Below are 22,853 nucleotides of genomic sequence, written 5' to 3'. Positions count from 1 at the left end.
TAGTTATGTGGGTCCTTCACCAAAATATATAGTTATATACATTAAAACTAAAATCATTGTTTTATATATATATATATATATATATATATATATATATATATATATATATATATATATAAACCACATATATTCACCATAGACAATTCTATTTGAGGCGAAATTATTTATATTATAGTGAGTCTAGTTTTTCCAAAAAAAAATTATATTCATATATACTTAAATATTTTTGCAGTTAACACAGATAAGTTATATGTATTTACTTCCAAAACAATGTCGTTTTAAGATTGAAAAATTAAAAATTATAATTATAAAGACTATAATAACCTTGAAATAAATTAAAATTACAAAAATACTAAGATTTCTGTCTCAAAACGACGTCGTATTGAAGTTACTGCAAATAACTTATCTGCATTAACTGCGAAAAAGCGAACCCACGATTAAACTCAAAACTTTAATTAAAGTGAATCAAATCATCCACATATAAAATTAACCTCGATGAATAATAAAAGAAAAAGAAAACTTTTCTTGTCACATGAAAAAATTTATTTCCTTCAAACCTCACGACATGTAATTTTGAGGTTTGAATCAAAAGTAGAAAGAGTTCTGAGGATTTTATTTTTTCCTTGGATTATAAATTTTCTCAAAATATCCACATTTTTCGTTTTGGAATGGCAATAGATAATTTTATATTAATGGAAAGGAAAAATACTAAGTCTATAATAAAAATCAGATAAATATAAAATAATATGAGTTTCCGTTTCCGTTCTCCTCTTAAGTGTGGATCTCCAAAGGCAGTTTTAGACTTTTAGTTGGGACCTATAAAAGTGTACCCACGCTGTAGCTGCCTCTGTCGTGTGGTTTTGGGCGGAGACTCGAAAGGAAGACTAATGGAAGTTGAAAAGCTGCCTTCAACTATGGACAAGATAGAGGACATAAGTTCCCTTGACCTTGCACAATTTATGGTCTTCTTTTTACCTCTCATTATCTCTAAATTATTTATTTTACCCTTAGCATCCCTACTAAAACAATGTATTATTTAATTAATTTATTTTTTGAGCATGTACTATTTAATTTTGATGGTTTAAGTTTTGACTTTGCCATTTTAATTATTTGTTGGTGTACTTCTACTCTAGTAAAGTTTGAAAAGTAAAATATTGGTTGTCTCCAAATAAGGTGGTAAAACGGGTAACTCGTGTGCCCCGTCATTGAATAACTCGATGCCTTTCAACCCATCCCTACCCTCTCCAACTTAGGGATGTTCATTAAGTGATGAAAATCGATTCAAACCGCAATAATCGAATCGGAAAATCGATAACTGCTAAAGATAGAGTCCATATCCCAACAGAAAGGAAGTTAAATCTTATTACAACTGGGAGATCTACACAAGCCCAAAAGGTAACCCTTATAAATAAGAGGTTAAAGATCCCAGGTACATACTCTGAACTCATTTACTACTTCTACCCACACTGTGCATACACCCACGTCTCGGCTATAAGTCTATTGCTTGTGCGCAGTGATGGGGACATTGGCTATAAGCTAACCAAGATACCTATCCATAGGATATCTCTGAGCGCATACCCTTGAGGTATCATTATACGGTTTAATAGAACCGAACACATAGCAAAACACATTCACAAACAATGACCAATATCGTATGATTTTTTTTAGAAAAGCCCATTTTGGTTCCTGACAAAAAAAAAATATGGACCTCACTTTCGTCTCTTACAAAAAAAAAAAAAAATTTGGTCCATCTACAATTTCAATTCTTTAAAATTGTGGTCCCTCAAAAATTCAATTAAGACCAAATTTAGTCCCTAAAGAAGGATTAATATGAGTATTTTTTTGTAAGGGCAAAAGTGAGAATCGTGTTTTTTTGTTAGGACTCAAAATGGACTTTATTCTTATTTTTTTTTTAAAAAGAGAGAATTCATTAAAATAATAATTTAATTGATTTTGATCTGTAAAGGTGGCACGTATCATGCTTATGGAGCCCACATGGTATAAAAAATAATTAGATTATATTAATTTGATAAATAATTTTCAAATTATATTATTTTAATATTTTTAACAAAATTATATTATATCGATGAATCAGCCTAGATGCTCGGTTTAATTTTATTTACTTTAGTTTTATTTAGTTTATGATTAATATTTTTAATTTAATTCAGTTAATTGATTCGTTTGTGATATATACATAGTCTTTCCCGATTGTTCAATTTCCCCAAAGGAATCATGTGCTTTTCGGACTACCTTCTTGGATACTTGAAACCATCAAATTCTGGCTTTGTCAAGTAGTCCAATATATTATTCACTACTCACGAGCGTCACGAGTGTCTGAATGAAGCTTAAAAGACGGTCTGTATCTTGTGTATTATAATTTGCACAATCCAAATCTTATATGGCGTGTGTAGACTTGTACACAAATAATATATTTAAAAAAATTAAGACTAGATTATGGTTAAACATTATTTTTAGTCACAAGAAAAACAAACTAATAATTTAATTTATCATTGGATTAAACACAGCTTGCTATATACCTATAATCTAAACATGTCGGAGTATAATATAAATCTGAATTGGGTTTTAGAAGCAAACTCAGCGGTTAATTAGATACATGTGCTAAAAACTCCAGCTTTGTTAGCTAATGTAGTCGGGCTATTAAGAAAAATTCTCTCTTTATTTTTTATTTCTTTACTGGTTTATCGATTAATCAATTAATTTAGTCGATTTGTGCAAGTCTTAATATCAAATTTTTAATATAATAATCTTTAGCCTTCACCACACACGGAATCGAATTTACAATAATAATGTACATATTAAAAAAAAATTATACTTCAAACACACACAAAATTATCTTTTATTTGTGATGTTAGTATCCTTTCACATGATATAATTAAATTAAATGACACATGAGAATTCCATATTTGCATATATATTGAAAGCAAATTTAAACGGTCAATATTCTTGATCACTCTGTGTCATCAGACTCCAATTAATTTTTAATTTATCTCCTGAGAATATCTTCAAATCTTGACGTCCTTCTTACAGTTGCGTCAAGAAGACAGAATGAGCATGAACTGACCTAGCTTTTCTGTCATGGTGTACTTATCGCTCCCTCTCCTACGACAAAAAGACCCTGTAGCTTGTGGTTGTTGAGGAAAATTGCGTATGTACAAATGAATACTAAACATAAATCACGAGGTGAGGTGTGGCCATCAGTTAACAAAACGAAGTAACTTTTACTTAGTGCTTGGGTTTGAAATTTATTGGAAATATCTTAATTAGTCTGAGTGTGTGAACAAGTGAGTCTTTTATTTTTAGTTTTTAGGGGGGAAAAAAAACTAAATGCAAAGCAACTAAGAAAATAATTTAGCCTAGAATCTCCCGTGTACTGGAGGCGTTTTTTTGGCTTGGGTTTGGGTCTGAGATGAGAATTGGTCAAGTCAATCTATTTAAAGGCATTATATAATATTCAATGCGAGGTTGTGTTTCTAAGTTCGGACCATAAATGCAATTTATGATCCCGCGTTAATGTAACGACGAAAACAAACTTGAGGATTGTGAAATGAGAACAAGATCCTCAAGTCAACTCAAATGTACAGATACTCTAGTTTAATTAATGGTTGGCAACTTTTTTTTTTTCTAAATTGGTGGACACTACTTACATTCACAAAGAGGCACGGGACGAGACACGCCTATTTTTTCTTTTCTTTTCTTTTTTCTAGGAAAGGTACCACTATTATGAGATGTTGAATTCTTTATTAAGAACTTAAAAAAAAAAAATGAACGAAGCAATTGAGTTAAATTAAAAAAAAAGGTTCGTGCTAAAGGATACGCGAGGAATGTCGACCAAGTTTTGCCCAATACCTTGAAAGCGTAGTACAATTTCTCATTTGCTTCTCAAAGGACGAATCAATCCTTGTAAAGTAACTTGGTAACATTTATATTCACACTTCGGCTCAGGAGATTTTTTTTTTTTTTTTTGAAGTACATAAAAGTTTACGAGAAACTTTTTATTTTTAGTGGCGTATAATAATATAACAATGTACCCAATGGGTGCAGCTCAGTTGGTAATTTGGCGCTGAGTTAGTGGGGTTGGACATGTGTTCGATTCTTGCTGAATGCATTTTTGGGGAGGGGGCTGAACCTTTAGTCATCACTGCTCTCCCGCACTCCGGATTAGTCTCATAGCCGGCTCAAAGAGTCGAAGCTCGTGGGGATACCGGAGCCAATTCGCCTCAAAGAGGTAATTAGGGTTGGGTAACTCCAAAAAAAATAAAAAATAATATAACAATGTTCAATGTTACAGTTATAAATAATTGTGATGGATGATGGCTGATTGACCATATATGAATTGAAGTTCGAAAATAAAAGTACCATTTGAGTCTTTCATCAAAAAAAAAAAAGTACCATTTGAGACCAAATTTCAATATATTTACCTAGTTCACGTGATATCCAGGCAAATGCACAATTTTTTGCCAGTGTAACTCTTTAAAAAGAAGTTACACCTGTTGACATGTGGTAATCAGAAAATGACTCCTATTTTATTTAAAAATATATTAGTACATTAATTAAAAAATTATTTTAATTAATTCACTATTTATTGATTCTAATATCACCATCAATTCGTTATTACTACATTAATTTCAAGTTTAAAAATTAATTTAAATACTCTGGCTGGCTAGCTTTGACTCCGCAAACATTGTTGTTGTTCTTTTTTACTTTTTGTTTGTTTCTGTATTATTAGTACTCTAACAATTAATGCAAATAGATTCGAAATTACTGTAATAATAATTTCCATAGCTAACTGTTTAGTAGCGGAGTACGCCATTTTGTTATTTAAAGAAAAAGTATGCCAATTTTTTTATTAAATTATGTTCCGCAAATTTATATATTATAGTTTTCATGAATTTGAGTAATTTTCGAAAAAAATAAAACTTAATGTAATTATTTGATTTTTTAAAAGAATATAAATGCATAGAACAAATCATTAAGGAAGCGTTTGTTAAAGCGGATTTTTTTTGGTTTTCCGGAAAAGTAAATTTGAGAAAAGTTGTATGCCATGTTTGGTATAAAAAAAAGGAAAAAATTAATCTTAGATTACATGTGATAAATTTTTCTCCTACACTTCCTTCCATGATTGTGTCACCTCTTTCTTTTCTTTTCTTTTTATTTTTTAGGTAGCGGAGCCCACAAATTTGTCTCTATGACATGAGATAACTTATCTCCTTTAACATGAGATTAATAAAATCCTAAAAAAAAAACAAGTTTCCTGTATAAAAATGTTCCCCGTTCTTTGGTTTTGTATACAAAGTTAGGTACAGCAATGGCAATCTTTTGTCATTGAATATGTTGAATACTTTTTTTAGTATGGAGATGTGAAAAGCAAAAGCCAATGAGATGATCAAAATGACATTATCTGATTGTACAATGTGTGAAGATATGGAGTTGGGTGAAGTGATATAGTGGGGTTATTTTTGTAAAGTAACCTCACTTTCTAACTAATATTTAACAATCAACCAAACACAGAATAATAAATTTAATCATAAAATTCTTAGGAAAATTTAGTCATACTAAACACTTCTTACTAAAATTTCGATAAAAATATATTTTCCTCTACATTTCAGTAATAATTTTTTGTTAGATAAATAAAAATTTCTTTTCTATGAAACACTCCTAAGTAAAATTAATTTATGATATGAGTTAAGAAGCAGGCGAGTTGAGGAGGAAGTTATTAATGCATGAATAGGTATTTTTGAAAATGAAAAAAGGAATTTGAAAAAATTGACCAGATACGGTGAATGAAGGGTGGTATGGAATATGGATGAGTGTGGGCACAAAGACGCGTGAAGGAGTAAAAGGTAATTAATTGTTTGTATGTTAGTCGTCATCCATTGCTAAGTGAGTAGTTGCCTAGTTGGGGTTGCAAACTGCAAACGCGGCATTATATTCAGATAATATGACATAGAGATAGAGAGACACAAACAACACACACACACACAACAGAATACCTAATCTAATCATCAATCAATTCAGTTTCCCTTAAAATTCTCTTCTCAACAAAAGAAATACAATATTATTATTATTATTATTATTACTGTTATGCTACGTTTATGCGGCCGCTCGCTGGAGCGTTGCTTTGGATGGCAACGCTGCGACGCTCTTCTGTGGCACTCCGACCTCAAGCCTCACGCCTCCGGCGACTTCTCCATCGCCGTCGTTCAAGCCAACTCTTCTCTCGAGGATCAGAGCCAAGTCTTTACTTCCCCTTCCGCCACTTACATCGGCGTTTACGACGGCCATGGTGGCCCCGAAGCTTCTAGATTCGTCAACAAACGTCTCTTCCCTTATTTGCACAGTAACTCACTAACTATTCTTCATTTCCCTTCTTCTTCTTGTTGTTTTTTTGATGAATCAATTCAATTCAATTGCAATTATAGTTAGTTGAATAATGGATGGATTGTAGAATTCGCGAGCGAAGAAGGGGGTGTATCTGAGGAAGTGATAAAAAAGGCATTTAGTGCGACGGAGGAGGAATTCATGCATTTGGTGAAGCGATCTTTTGCGATATTCCCGCAGATTGCATCGGTAGGATCGTGCTGTCTGGTGGGTGCAATTTGTGACAATGTATTGTATGTTGCGAACCTGGGAGACTCGAGAGCAGTCCTTGGCAAGAAGAGAAAGAGAATTTCAATTTCAATTTCAGATTCAGATTCAGATGCAGAGACTGAGAGTGTGGTGGCAGAGCGCTTGTCAGTGGATCATAATGTGGGTGTTGAGCAGGTCAGGAAAGAGGTTCAGGCTCTTCATCCTGATGATTCACACATTGTCGTTCATACCCGTGGTGTCTGGAGGATTAAGGGCATTATACAGGTTAAGCAGCAGCTTGTGTCTGGGTCTGGGTCTGGGTCTGGATCTGGGCAGTGTTTCTCTAAACAGTTTGGTTTTGCTTGTGCAGGTTTCAAGATCTATTGGTGATGTGTATCTCAAGAGACCTGATTTTTACAGAGACCCAATTTTTCAGCAATTTGGTAATCCCATTCCTTTGAAGCGTCCTGTGATGACAGCTGAACCATCAGTCATTATTAGGGAGCTTGAGCCACAAGATTTATTCCTCATATTTGCATCGGATGGCCTTTGGGAACAATTAAGTGATGAAGCTGCTGTTGAGATTGTTTACAAATATCCCAGAGCTGTGAGTGTGTCTGTCACTGTGTACTGTTGCTTCTGAACTGCATTTACATGGACTGCCACTTTCTTGATTCTAACGGTTCTGGTACTTGCAGGGAATTGCCAAAAGATTAGTACGAGCTGCTCTTGAGGAAGCTGCAAAGAAAAAAGAGATGAGATATGCTGACATAAAGAAAATTGACAAGGGAATAAGACGGCATTTTCATGATGATATCACTGTTATCGTAATCTATCTTGATCACCACAGGGGCTCCTCCAATGGTAGATTTAAGCAGAGTGCTGTTGGCTGCACAACTGCCCCTGTTGACATCTTCTCCCTAAATGAGGATGAAGAGGAACAAAGCATGCTTGGTACCGTTGCATAAACATAAAGAGTGAATTTGGAATCACAATATTTAATAGGTATGGTATAGATCAAATATTGTTAGTCAAATGAAAGGGTATTCTTGAATGTAAATGAGTAACCGGAAGTTGCTGACAGATTCTCGCTCAATGTATAGTTTTGAACTCTCCTTTTTAGTTTTTCTTATATTATTTTCATTTTCTTTGGAAAAATAAAACAAATTATATTGATTGATTAGTCATGGTATTGTCATACTTCCCATCTTTGTCATGAGCAACGATTCCGAGATAAGCCTTGATGATGTCTCACTAGCTAACAGGAGTTGCAGTCATAACCTTGACTGTGCCATTTCTACCATAATCTGCAGAAAATTATCACAATTGTCACCGATTTTTTTTTCAGAACGTCAAGTAGGCAATTTTGTCAGCATCATGAAAAACATGAATAAAAACCGATAAATACAATTGGCGTACCAACTTTGATTCTATAAGGACTGAAATCAATTAACAAAGCTTAAAAAGAAATCAAATCAAATCTTACTTTTATAAACTTTCATTTATGAATTAATTTAAATCTTACTTTTTATAAAGAGATTAAAGTTAAATTAAACTTCAATTTTAAATGATTCAAAAGAGGGCCTATTATACAGAAATGATTTCAGTTTCTTGTAAATAAGTCTAACGACGTCGTGAATCGTCATCCTCTATGCCAAAGTCAATGTGCATTTGACCTCACCCGCGTTTTCAAACTTGCCCAAACGAAGTGGCCTCGCTCATTCAGGCAAGAAACCAAACATCTAGTTCATTGTGTCACTCTCTGCAAATTGTCTTCATAGAGATTTGCAACTTGTTCTACGGTACTTCTTTAACGTGTCACCAGAATTTTCGTGGAAGTTACCCTCTAAAGCTGGAAAGATACTTATAAATTGCTGAGTCAAATGATACTTGCACATTTAGCGGAGCACAATAAGAGTTAAAATGAGTAGTTGGGTGGTACGTAGAAGCAACGTAGAAGAAACTTTAGTCCACTCTTTCATGTCCCTTTCTCGGTTTGACCTCTCTAAACAAATTATTTTCTTTTGAAATTATTTTTTAAGCAATGAAAAGTTAAACCTCACTCGTAATGAGGTGTTATGTTAGACGTGTTATCTTAAATGATTTGATCACAAACCCAGTTTGCAGTTCTTATTTGGCAAAATCTATGAGCGACCGACTGGAATAGTTGATCAAAGACGTGTGAAGAGGATTTTCTTCGAGTGCAGCTAGGTCTATCTTCCTGGATTCATTCCATTACTGGAATGCATCTATCCTTGTCCAACAGATTTTTATTTTAAATAAAACTTAGAAAATTAATCCCATAGATTTTGATTTTAAATGAAAATTTGACTGAAAATATAACATTATAATATATGAAGGAGAATATGGTCCAGTCCATCAGACTAGAAGTTAAACAGGGTAATTATACTTGCGGTGTCTTTTATTAATTGAGGTTAAAGTTGGCCAAATCCTTACCTAAAAGAATACCTGCTCACGTTCCTGGTTGGCAATATGCCCATGCAAACTATTGTTTTCTTTGAAGATTTATGAGTTAGCCAAACATGTTATCATTTGATCTTCTAAAATATGAGTACCTCACGAGTTTCAGAGAGCAGTTTTTAGTTAGTTGAGCTCATTTTATACACCTATAAAAAAAAACCCATTCAGGAGTTTGTTTCAAATATCGTTTACACCAGAAGGGAACAGGCACTGTAGAGCCAAGTACCTTCAGATTTATTATATATTATTTATAATTAGCTGCAAGATTAATCGCATCATTGGGAGCTGACATCGAAGTTGAAGCGGAGCCAGCTATCTTTCCTGCTGTTCTAAGTTCAAACAATCGACTCAGATGAAGAGGTTCGTCAGGCAACTTTAAAGGCCATGCAATATGCATTGCTTTTAAACAAACGAAACTCAACACAAAAGGCGTTAAAGCATAAGAACTATAACAAATTTGATAGTCAAACATAATAATATAAAGACATTTCTGAGTCCAACACGACAATAACTAAGTTCTGTTTCATGATTCATCAGTAGTTGAAGAAGAAATCCGTTCATCAAAAAGGAGTAATCATTTTTCATGTAATTCCATTAATTAAAATATCCGGGAGTTAGAAGAGACAAAAGGGGGAGAAAAAATATATAACTAGTAACTACTAACCACAAACCAGAGCTTAATAAAAGACAAGTCCTTCAAATTTTAATCGTTAAGTTTAAAATTCAGACAAACAGCACTCGTAGCTGCAGGAACAATCTTTAATAGAGCTCCCGAAGCAAAAAAATAAAAACTCAAATACATTGTAACGGATGCACTACGTTACAAATAAGGGTAGGATCCTTTGACACTAGTGTCAAATTTCGAAATTTGACACCAAATCCCAACCTTTGATTTCCGTCAATCAACGGCTATCATTTATTGGGAATCAAACTTATTAATTATTATTATTAATTCCCAATAAATGATAATCATTGATTAACTGAAATCAACGGATATGATTTGCTGTTAAATTTCAAAATTTGACACTGATATCAAAGATCCTGCCCCTTACAAATAATATCAGAAATACTGTCATAAAAATTACTCTATACATGTTTTTTTCTTGGTAACATTGTTATATAGTCTATTCTACAAGTTTTTGAATATCAGTACCAACCCCTCCCCATTCTCTCTGTACAACCTCTGCAGACATGCTGCTACCTTTTTCAAATACATTGGGTTAATGCCAACCTCCATACCCAAATATTATATAACATGACAACAAAGGAGAAAGAAGAGACTAAGGGCATCAAAAAACTGGGGCCAAATAAACATCAAAATTCCAGTAAAGATTCCAGAGAGTCATGGAACAACTTATGGCCATTTTTTTGCAATTCTATCTAGTAACCTACTTTCTTCCTCCTTGGAAACACGTGGGTCAAGATTACCAAGGTTTTTAACAAAACTTTTTCCCTCATCTTTCTGATTGAGCTTACAATACCAATCAACGATGGAGTTGTAAGTATTCTGGTTGGGCTTACATCCCTGCTTGATCATGTATCGAACTACATCAATAGCCTCAACAAACATTGAGTCAGCAGCATAAGTTGCAATAAATGTGTTGTAAGTTACAACATCAGGAACAAGTCCAGAATCTTTCATTTCAGAAAATATCCGGGAAGCCTCCTTCATCCTACCATTTCTGCAATATGCATAAATAACAGTATTGTATGAAATTTTATCAGGTTTCATACCTTTCTCCAGAACATCCCTTAAGATTTCTTCTGATTTTTCGAAGTTTTCAGAACGACTGTACATGTACATCAAGCTATTATAAGTAGTCAAACTTGGAGTAAATCCAGTCTCGTACATGAAGTTCAAAATCTCATTGGTTTTGGTCACCATCTGCTTCCTCCCATATATTGAAATCATTGCATTCAGAGTAGATATGTCAGGCGAAATTCCTCTTCTCCTTAACTCCAGAAAAGAGCGTTCTGTTTCCTTCAGGAGATCACTCTTGCTATTTACGAGAACTAGTGTCTTCAAAAGAACAGCATGTGTTTCAATAGAGCCAGAGTACATCTCCTCAGCAAAAGCAGTCATCCTTTCAATCTCCTTACCATTGGCATAAGCATGAAGTAAAGAAGAGTATGTCAGCTCATTAGGTTTACACCGACCATCCTTCATTTCAGCAAGGACTTTCTCAGATTGTTCCCAAAGGCCTCCCCGAGCCAATGCTGCTAAAACAGCATTATAGGTAGAAAGATCCGGAGCCACTCCAGCTTCCAGCATGCTCTTATAAACAGCTATTGCTTGGTCAAAGGAACCACACCTGCTGTATGCACTTATTAGGGTGTTGAAGGTGTCCCTCTCGGGCATAAACCCTGCTCTCTTCATTTCTTTAAATACTCCCGAAACCTCGGAGTCCATTCCATTTTGTCCAAATACAGCCAAAAGGGTGTTCCAAGTAACAATATCAGGGGAACACTTGCATACCTTGATCTCCTCAAAGACTTTCATCATCTCCACAAACTTTCCTCGGTTACCATGCATCTTAATAAGGGCATTAAAGGTGCAAATATTAGGTTTGCACCCTGCTGCTCTCATTTCTTCGAAAATTTTAACGGCAAACTCATCTTTTCCGGCCTTCTCAAATCCCGACAAAAGGGTTGTGTAGGTAAAAACATCAGGCTGAATCCCTTTCTCCAGCATTTGGGTTTTAAGCTCCAATGCTTCCCCCAACAAACCACCTCTAGCATAAGCCGATATCAATGAATTGTAAGTTACACTGGTAGGGGAAAGCCCATTACTTTCCATCTCTATAAGAACCTGCATAGCCTCCTTGGGGCGTCTGGACTTGCCAAAAACATCCAATAATGCATTATATGTAACCTTGTCAGGAGTGAATCCCGCTAACTTCATCCGGTCAAACAGGTGGACAGCTTCTTCATACAAAGAACCACGACGACAACAACTTATAAGCGTATTAAAAGTGTACAAATCAGGGGCAACCCCATCTCTTTTCATAGCATCAACAAGAGCTGTGATGTTAGACCAAGGCATGCCCATTTTGCCATAAACATTCAAAATGACATTAAAAGTGATCAGAGTAGGTGTACAGCCATCTTGTTGCATCTTGTTAAACGTCTTGACGGCGTCCATGTACCTGCCGTTACTGGCATAAGCAGTTATCAAAGAAGTGTAAGCATAGACATCAATCTCAAACCCATCATTTTCAAGACTGAGGAGCAAGGAGGCAGCGGATGAGACTCGACCAGCTTTGCCAAGAATGTTAATAATGACAGCGATAGCAGAACCACTCAAGAGGGGAACACAACCCTCCCTGCTTCGAACCCAATTAAAGACGGACAAAGCGAGTTCAAATTTCTTGTTAAACCCTAAACCCTTGATTATGCTCAAAATATCAGAAGACAAAGAAGCGGGATGTGGAAGGTCAAAAAGGGGACGCAAAATATCATCCAAATGAGTGGAATTGGAATCAAAGGAAGGATGATTTAAGGTTTGGAGAATATGCTGACCTCGAGGAGAAAGGCCATGAGTAGACCATGGCTTGCCGCGGTTGGGGTCGGAGGATTTGGTGATGGTGGTGCGGCGTCGGAGATGCGAAGAGGAAGTGGAATTGAGGTCTTGGACAAGAGTGGTTATTGGTGGTGGTGAAGGTGAAGGTGAAGGTGTGGGTGGAATAGTCATAGTCATAGTCACAGCCATAGGCATAGAAAAGGGTCTGGAAGGGGAAGGGGATGGGGATGGTGATGGTGGGTTAGGGAGGGGCAGAGGAAGAGCAACCTTTTCAACCATGTCCATGCCTCTTCTTCACTCGCAAACACAACACAACACCACACCGTCACCAACGGAAAATAGATATTTGCAATTACAGGTCAGTGAACCGCTAATCATTTTGGTGGGTTCATTTTTGTCTCACGGCCCACTACCCCCGGTTTTTTTTTTTTTTTTTTTTTACTCTCATATAATTATTTATTTAGGGCTAGGCTTCGCCCGTCCCAAATACACTTTTACTTTCCAAGTTTTTTAACGATAGTTATCAGCGCTAAAAAATATTTCAACTTTTACCCAAAAAAAAGTATATGTATTTCTAATTTCTTATATGAATATCAGAATATATGAACCATAAGAGTGGAATGAATAATTAAATTATACAATGTCTCTACCAACGTCTGACTACCTAAGATCACAATATATATTCACAGCTACTAACTATATACAACTCTAAAAAATATATACTGTAAATTCTTTTCGAAAGTTTTAGGTTCAATTTTCACTATAAGTATTCTTCATTTTTTTTTTTAATTTTCCGACCAAATTTATCGATTAATCCAATTCGAAAAGGCAGCTATAATTAATTTATTATATTAAGCACTTTCTAAGCATCACTAAATTATTTTTTATTTTTTGATAGCCAAGCATCACTAAATTTTTAATAAGACTTTGACATGTCATCATCTCTTAATAGACAGCTTTTCTTCCTCTTAAACTGTATAGTTCATTCATGTGAAGTTCACCAAATAAAAATCAAGCTTCAAGCCATTATATCGTGTGTACTAATGTAAAATTACACGTTCATTTTTCTTGTAATATTTGTAGGAATGAGATTAAAAAAGAGAAAAAAAAAAAAAAAAAGGCATTCAATGTCTGTTTCAAAATAAAGTAACACTATGTTTGCCCTTCACGGACTCACATTTCTTTATTAACAGCGTTATCATAAAATGAGCTTCCAAGTGGAAAAGTTCTCCTCCCCCATCCTTTTTTCAAGGAAGTATGTTCGCCATTTCATATAACTACTTAGTTTATACAGAAAATCAGGCAAATCAATGAATATTTTAAAATGGGCCTTGATCCCTACGAAAAGCAGTTCTAAGGCTATTTGGACGAAGAAAAATCACGATGTTTAGTTTGAAAAGAAAGTAGACTTGAGTACTTGACAATGAATTGTTGATAGCGGAGAATGACTTGAAAGAGAGGAGATTATCAACACTACCCCTCGAAAACTCCGATGGGAGCCCCCAAAATAAACACAAAACAGCTCTTAAGAAGAAGCAATTTGGAGGTGCTCTTAAGTCATACCAAAGTATCTACACATTTGATAAGGACTGTTTCCATCTCAGTCCCCATGACTAAGCACACTTGGTAAGGTTACGAGGTAATGAGTGTGTGTGGATTCAAACCCGTAACGCACTCAGTTTCCTATTTCATCATCTTTCCCCTTTATCCTCCCAACCAGTGTTATCAAAATCGAATTTTTACATAGAAACATAAAGAAATGGTAGAAACATAAATTGTAAGAACGATATGAAACTAATAATTTCTATTACGTAAAGTCAAGATACAAAATTATATATATAACGTAAATCACTACTCAAAATTCAATGAATAATTTCATATTTTAAAGATATAAATCAAGTAACTATGGGTTCCTCAATCCTTGTCATGGAACCTTCAGGAGGGAAAATAGTTTTAAGACTACTAGCTTATTAACCAACACAATACCCAAATCAAAGTGTCTAATGGTATGTACAAAAACAATATAAGCTGCCGCGTGCGTGTGATTCTGTGAACAAATTTAATACTAATCCAAACAACTAAACCGAAACGAATCACTATATACCTAGCAATTAATTAATTTATTATAATGCTTTCTTCCTAATCATATATTAACAATAAATCCCAACAAAATTAAAAAGAAAAAGAAGAACCAAAAAAAGTGCTACCCCATTGCCGCTTAATTTTTTTTCAAAACTAGCCAACAGAAGAATTTGCAATTCAAACTCAAATCGTGTCACCCCATAAATTCGAAAAAAAATAGGTAGTACAAAAGCAATCATACCCACGAAGTTAAGTCTTTCACTGTAAGGGTAAAGCCCATTCCAAACTAAGTGTAAAAGAAGTAAAAAAATTTAAACATTCCCCACCAATAAAACATCATAGATTGATTCAAAATTCACCTTAATTTGATACTCAAACTTTTCACCAGTAACTTCACCCTATTCTTTCTTTGCAACCACAGCCTCGCACCACACCGTGAGGGTTTTTTTTTTTTTTTTTTGGATTACATTCGGATATTCCCACAGCCAATAGCCATGAGACTAATCTCTCGCTCCGGGTCAGCACACAAAGTGGTAAAGAACTGGCCACGAAATGTTTTTCATTCACAAGAGTTGGGGTTCAAACCCCCAACCACTTGCTTAAGGGACAAGATACTGAACTATCACACCCACCCACGTGGCTTCTGATTTGGGAGAAATAGAAAATAAGATTTCTTTTTAAAAAAAAAAAAAAAACCAGGTTAAGGTTAATAGTTGACCAGATTCAATATTTTGGTTTAAGTAAAAACATAAAAACTTGCATTTCTATCATTTCTACGCAACGTTTCTACTGAAGAGCATTTTTACTTGCATTTTAACACGCTTCACTTCAATAAAATATGTAAAAACTTATTACAGTGGTTTTTAACAACAATACTCCCAACCCCTTGTGAGCTTTTCCCAGGGCCCATCTTAGTAATGAACCAAAAACCAATATAATCATCTCCAGAAATCTCAAAACCATATCATCTTTGTCAAAGGGAGTTGCTGATTAAAAATTCCTCAGCCATGAAACCAGTAACATGGAGAGGATACTGTAAAGACTTACTTCCAAAAAGGAGACCACATGGCCAGGTTACGGAGGGACATCAAAGTAATTATAAGGAGAACATAGCACCATAATATTTAACATGTCCAACAAAAACCTAACAGGTAGTTACTAACGCTTGTTGAAGAGCCTACATAACTTAAAACGAACTCTTCAACAAAGCTCGTTCTGTACTCCCAAGTACTTGAAAAACTAGGGCTAAAAGGTCGCAGGGCATAATATTCCCAAATTTAATTGTTTCATACACCAAAACATGACCTGCACACAAAAACTTAACTTAAACGAATAAATCGTAAACTTCAGACCTAGTGGCACATGCTGTCATTTAAGGAAGTGAGGGCTGATCAATCCAGCAATCTCAAGCATACCAACTTGATCTCTCCCTGCAAATAACTTCTTCAGCTTCTCATCACATCTTATAATCCTTTTGTTTTCAGGGTCCTATCAGAATTAGAAGTAGCAATTCAGTTAAAACCAATCCAAGGTTACATAAGTCGCGGAATCCATTTGTAAATTGCAAGACAGCAACATATTAATGGATAATATCAAAATAATGCACCCCCAAGTTAGAAAATATCACAGAAAACATCAAAATTTGTGGACGACTTGGAATTATTAATTAATTCACACTGCACTTGTATAAGCAAGAGTCTTCATAGTAAGCAAGTTAGCTAGCAAATGCTCTCAAGTCAAAAATAGCAAATGTTTTTCTCTGATATATCAAACACGGGAACTTTAGATGGCCCTAAAATTGACAATAGAATTCCTCGATATCAGCAATTATAATATCAGCTTAACAGAGTTACAGAAATGCATATTCCCCAAATTCAGAAAAGTTGTGCAGATCAAGCTATTAAAAAATGGAATAGCATATAAGTTAATACTTTATAGTTCATACCACAATGGATTAATTATTATGTGTCTTTCTAGAACACGTACAAGAAAGGTTAAACAGAATAAGTGGAGATCACTGCAAAAAAAAAAGTGTCGCCAGAGATGTTGGAAAAGGTCAGGGACAAACATTTGATTCCAACAGTCATGTAGTTTAGTCCAAAAAAATTTATAATAAATAAAATATGATCAGTGGTCTTGTAGTCCAGACTCCATTGGCCCCTATCTTCCTTAGGATATAGGAAACCCCTAATGTAGGGTTCAATCTCGAGTCTCAATATTCTTACCCTTTAAACCTCCTTAAAAAAGAAGCAAACTAACAATATATAACTATCAATCCACCATTATGAAAGAAATTAAGCTGTATTTACTTGATAAACACAGATATATGCATGCCCAAATACACATATAACATGTGAACACATCATATTGCAGGAAACCTGTTTGCAAATGAACTCCTAGCGCTGATCTATTATGACATAATAATGCCAAAATAGTAATCAATTGGCCAAACAGAAAGATGAAAGAACACAAAGATTGCGAGAAAACACTTTTCTCTTTTCTTAATTTTATTTAATAAAAAACAACCTAATAGGGTTCTCCAAGCCTTAAATAGGCAAAATAAAATAACAAAAAAGTAAATAATTATAATCAAGCGCAATCAAAGAAGATAACACACCATCAACACACACTCAAACATAATAAAAAATAACAAAAAGAGAAATAATTAACAATTATTGAAAAACCCTAAATCATAGAATAATTATAGAAAAGCCCAATTCAAGTCAGTCACCCATATGACTCACATAAGATCCTAAATAGGAGATAAGTTCATCGTGGATGGGAACTGTATAAAAAATGGTATAAGTTAGACCAATTACTACAGTGCTAGGAACAACAAGTTGTTCCGTACAACTTCTTAATTTGGAAACTAGATTGGTAAGAGAAACAGAAAGCAGAAAGCAGAAAACAAGATTAAGAAACTTGGTAATCCCATGTACATAATGTTCACCACGACTGAGCTACATAGCTACACAAGTTTCAAAACACCAAAAACAGGGAAAGTGAATCATGCCAACCCTAATAAAACCTTTTATTTTCATTATTAATAATAAAAACATAAAACAGCGAATGCCAAAAACAGAGCGTCCACAAAAAACAAATCATAAACAAGAATATTACAACTCCACAATGTAAAAAAATAATAATAATAAATAAATAAATAAATGACCACGCTAAACAGAGACAAGAGTTGAAGTCATGAAACCATCCAAAAGGTGCAAAAGATTTCAACTTTTTATGAACTATGACTAAGATTTATTTGGTATTTACAGAAGCTATCTACGCAGCCTTTACTTTAACAATTTCGAAAACAAAAGATTATGTTTTCAATCGAAGGGAGGGAGCGTTCGATTTGCTATAGTTCAAAAAAGAAAAAAATCTTATCCAAAAGTTTCTTTTTTATAAAAGAAAAAAAACCCAAAACACGGAAGGCAGGACCTTAACATTAAACGTGAAAAAAGGCAGCATCTTTGAAGAACAAAAAGCACTGAAGTTAAGAAAACGGAGAAAGAAACCTGAAGATTGTTCTCCTTAATGTAGGCCCAAATCTGCTTGAGTGCTTGAGTTCGAGAAATCTCGGAAACGCCAAAGAGGGCTTGCATCTCAGGGGAGATTTTGCGAGGCTTCATGATACCACGAACTTTTTGAGTGGATGGCTCAGAGATAGTGGCATAGGTAACAGGTCGCATTAAGCGGAACTTAGGATGAAGAGGAGCTTGAGGCCTTAAAGTTAAAGCAGAGGTTGATGGTCTTTCTGTGGCAACAAAGGTAGAGAAGAACCCCAAAGACATAGCCATGTCGATTACTCTGAGTCTGACGGATAGATAGCGTTTGCCTCTCAATTCCTCGAACAAAACCAAACCCAGACGCCTCTCCTGTACTGTGTGTTGTTGTGTGGTGTTGTGCTGTATAGTCACCAATCTTTTCAAATTTATCAATTGAGAGTTGGCCTCACTTATTTCTAAAGCCCATCAAATATCAATGATAAATTACTCTTGCAGCCCAACATTACTCGGCCCACCCCAAACAAATACTAATAAAAAAATTTAATGAATTATTATTGTACAAAAAAAAAAAAAATCATTGGCATTCAATTAGAAGTTTAGAGTATTAAAAAAAAAAGTCACATGGTATTCGATTAAGATTTTAAAAGATTATTTTAGACTACGTTCAAATCCGGTGGCATTCAATTAGAATTTTAAAGTATTAAAAAAAAGTCACGTGGTATTCGATTAAAATTTTAAAAGATTGTTTTAGATTCTGTTCAAATCCGGTGGCATTCAATCAAGGTGTTAAACAAATGAAAGATAATATTGTGATATTCAAAAAATCTGACAATTATAGTGGATTTTCTATTGTTGTGAATTTCGTAAGACTTTTTAGTGAAAAGTATAAAGAGGATGCCTCTCTCACAATCTCGCCCTAACCCTAGAGATTTTTTAAGATTTCTATTGCAGTGCTACTTCCTCTAGCCGATCGAATCATTCAAAACCAAGTTACGCCATGAGAGCTTCGTTAAAGCTAAAAAAACAACAGATTTTTAAATAATTTTCATTATAAAATAGGGAAAGGATATCATAACAACCAATTAGTGTTACTACCAATGTTACTGCCAGTCAATTTCATCGTTAGATCGAATATATTGATCCAACTGTTATATTTATTTTCATCTTTGCATGGTTATGGTTTTTCATATTTAATACTTTTTATTTATTTTCACCTTAGTATGGTTGTGATTTATCATATTTAATGCTTTCACATTAAATATGGAGAATCATAACCATACAAAGATGGAAATAAATATAACCGTTGGATCAACATAATCGATCTAACAGTGAAATTGATTGGTAGTAACACTAATTGGTTGTTACAATATCTTACCCCAATAAAATAACCCAGAATCAACAACCCAACAAGATTATAATCTAATTTATCTCAAAAATAACATATTTTTGAGAGTTTTGGAAGTTTAAAAAATGATTTTTCAAACTATGAGTTGAGATTTTTCTTGGCACAAAAGGTGTGATTTTTGTATTAAAAATAACATAAAATAGTGAGAGAAAAAATAGGGAAAGAAAAACCCCCCAACCAATTTTTGTTTTACATCAATGAAACAAGATTGATTTAAAAAAAATTAAAACTTTCATAATATATGAACCCTATGTTTCGTGTCCCTAAAAATTTATTTTTCAAAAACATCAAAGCATTTAAGGTTTCAATGTATCAATTGAAAATAATTTGAGAAAATTTCTAAACTTTCATATAATAAAACTCAAAAATTTATATTCGAATTTTTTTTAGAATATTTAATGAAAACATGCACATGATATATGGTTAGAAAATTCTCACCATGTAGAACAAAAACCCAAGGTTTCCAATATTAATAGCAAAAAATTTCGAACAGAATTTTATCATGAGCTTTAGGTTCTATATATGAATTTTGAATTATTTTAATAAAAAAATTGGGTCTTATAATCATATATGCATAACTCTGATACTAAATGAAGAAGATAATTTTCAACCATTGGTCAAATCCAAGAAGATGTTAATGCGTGGAGAGCTAGTATAGATACGTGGTGGAGAGATGTTGTTTAGTAGGATATCAAGTTAGAACAAATTACTGATTGAACAAATTATATCATGGTTTATTTTTTTTATTAATATCATTGTATTTCTTTGTTTTTTTATTGACTCTTGTAATTTTGAATGTTTGTTAAAAATTCATATATTTTTTAAGATCTTATAAATTCATATCCTCTCAAATCTTATAAATTCTATTAAAATTTAATATTATAAAATCTTGATTGTTAAAAAAAAATTAAAGTCACTACAATTCTAGATAGCCTTTTAAAATTTATAATTTTTTTATATTTCAAAATAGTTTATTAAAATCCTTATACAATACGCTCCCTAAACTTATAACAGATTCAAGTAGGCTAATTCCTACTAGGTTATAGTGAACCAGTGACCTATAACCCAATGGGGAATCCAAGAAAAGCTGATTTTCCCAATTATGATGATGAGAATGTGTTGCTAGCCAATTCATAACAGTATTTCCCTCCCTAAATGTATGAGAAATATGTATCCTGCAATCCATATTCCATACGGATCAAATCTTCGATGCGCTTCACCATGGGCCAAAGGGGGTGGTTTTGATGACATTCCTGTATGAATAAGTCTCCAGCCACTAATTAAAGAATCAAACTCTAGCCACACTTGTCTGTATCTAGATTTTCATGCCAAATCTAGGCCAAGGTAACAGGCCCAAAGCTCAGTAGTCATAAAATTACCACACCCCAAGTTCTTTAAAAAACCAAGGAGCCAACGCCCAATGCTATCCCCGAAGACTCCCCCACAAGCCGCTCTCGTACCAGTCAAAGTCAGACTACAAGAACTATCTACATTCACTTTTGTCTAGTCAGCCGAGGAAAAACTCCGCCTGATGAGAGTTAGCTTTTATAATTTCGTAACTTCAAAATCTTATGAAAGCTTTGAGCCCTCCTTAAAGGAGAAGAAAATTCTGTCTTTTTATTTATTTATTTTTATATTTTTTTAAATTGATGTTTGACAAATAATTAACAATGTGTGGACATCCAAAATTCAAATCAATAACCAATAGAGAGGCCCCAGGCTTTGAACATTTGAGCTTATAATTGCATAGATACACGAGTATAAAAATTTAGCATACTCAATATTTTTGGTATAATTGGAGGGCAACAAGCCCAGAAACAAAACAATACTGACTCACTACAAAACGCTACCACAGGCTTGCAAGTTGTTATCAACTTGCTCCTGCAGTATACCAGAAAAATCAAAAAGCGCCCTCTGCATCACTTGTAGTCGTGTACTCATCATTAACACATTGTTGATATATATAACATTTGATTAACATAAATTAACCACGTGCTAATATTTTGTTAACATTGTGCACACAAATACAGTACCCTAACTTTATACAATAAATCTCTGCTACATATAGCAACACCCAACATTTTAATCTAGTTCAATTACGATGAATTAAATCTAGTATCCTCAATTTATATTTCATTTATAATGAATTGAACTAGTTCAAGTTCAATCTTATACACACCCTAATCACTGTCACTCATCACTCTAATCTTCTTCAAGTAAGAATTTCTATTTATAACTACTTTTACACGCTGAGACACCATACTCACTTAAGAGAGCTACCTATTAGTATTAACAAAAGTTTATACTTTTTTAGATTTCTCACTCAATTCATCGATTACCCCACTAACTCAATTTGAACAGGAGCACGAACTTTATTACCGTTTAGAATAATTATATAACAACTATGTTAATTGCTCCCAATATTACAATTATCATTTAAAGATAAACAGCAACTGGCAGGTTCCTTCTCCATTCACTAGCCAGAATTTGTTGAAGGCTGTTGATTAACGACGAGGATGATTGATGGGAGTGAATACGACCAGGACAGAAAAGAAACGAGCTAACAAAAGGAGGTTGAAAAGTAGCATCGACCTTTAAACTAACTAACCCAACCAACACGCCACTCTACTTTCTCTCTGAGTTGATTCTGACCCACTTTTGTTAAAGTTTTCTTGCAACCTATCTAAATAAAGGAACATAGAAGACACTGCAAGCTCAGTTTCAATTTTTTATTTTATTTTTTTATGTGATTAGTATTACTTATTTCATAATCTCAAAAAAGAAAGAAGACATGAAATTTTACAATTATAACTAGCCAACCAACTGCATAACTTGTTTTTGAAATCACCCATTAATAGTTGTACCTATACCAAGTAAAAACATTTATCAATTTTCTCATGCAATGGTGGTTGAGGTTTATGACTTTTCCTAGTAATAAGCAAAATTCAGTTTGCTATGAAAGTGGACCAGTCGGTTGTTGAGGTAGAAACACACTTTCAGAGGGTATCCCCATGTAGTTAAGGTACACATATACAAATGTATACACTTGGCAGCTATTTAGTTATGCTTGGATGTGCAAAGAAACCTTCTGAAATGAAAGTTCGAACAAACTGCTGATGACGGTGCTTAAGAGGGTGAGAAATCTAATTAGTGAAAGAATAGTTTAACCTCTGTTCATAAGAGTCAACTCATCACATACTGTTTGTGCGTTAGTGCGTCTATATTAAGACAATAAATACAATCCATGCATGATAAGAAAAGAATTAGTGCT

The 22,853-nt window shown here is 34.0% G+C and overlaps 3 protein-coding genes across 3 annotated transcripts; 1 reads left to right on the top strand and 2 right to left on the bottom strand.

The window, feature by feature from the left end:
• Positions 1-5,990: 5,990 nt before the first annotated feature.
• On the top strand, positions 5,991-7,700 carry LOC133299051 (probable protein phosphatase 2C 63). The gene is made up of 4 exons (XM_061498451.1): positions 5,991-6,358; positions 6,467-6,873; positions 6,959-7,195; positions 7,287-7,700. Exons 1-4 carry the CDS (start codon positions 6,103-6,105, stop codon positions 7,554-7,556), a joined length of 1,170 nt encoding a protein of 389 aa, XP_061354435.1. The 5' UTR covers positions 5,991-6,102; the 3' UTR covers positions 7,557-7,700.
• Positions 7,701-9,810: 2,110 nt separating this feature from the next.
• On the bottom strand, positions 9,811-12,883 carry LOC133299085 (pentatricopeptide repeat-containing protein At5g02860). Its single transcript, XM_061498509.1, has one exon. The coding sequence runs from the start codon at positions 12,872-12,874 to the stop codon at positions 10,424-10,426; it is 2,451 nt and encodes an 816-aa protein (XP_061354493.1). The 5' UTR covers positions 12,875-12,883; the 3' UTR covers positions 9,811-10,423.
• Positions 12,884-15,538: 2,655 nt separating this feature from the next.
• LOC133299071 (upstream activation factor subunit UAF30) lies at positions 15,539-18,587 on the bottom strand. Its single transcript, XM_061498485.1, has 2 exons — positions 18,187-18,587; positions 15,539-16,159 (listed from the first exon to the last, which is right to left on the bottom strand). The coding sequence occupies exons 1-2, from the start codon at positions 18,466-18,468 to the stop codon at positions 16,040-16,042; spliced, it is 402 nt and encodes a 133-aa protein (XP_061354469.1). The 5' UTR covers positions 18,469-18,587; the 3' UTR covers positions 15,539-16,039.
• Positions 18,588-22,853: the final 4,266 nt, after the last annotated feature.

The sequence above is a fragment of the Gastrolobium bilobum genome, unplaced genomic scaffold (genome assembly GCF_033153095.1).
Source record: "Gastrolobium bilobum isolate Gb01-03AN ecotype WA unplaced genomic scaffold, APGP_CSIRO_Gbil_v1 utg500, whole genome shotgun sequence".
NCBI lineage: Eukaryota > Viridiplantae > Streptophyta > Magnoliopsida > Fabales > Fabaceae > Gastrolobium > Gastrolobium bilobum.
The sequence above is the reverse complement of the archived record's forward strand: the minus strand, read 5'-3'. Positions and strand labels throughout refer to the sequence as shown.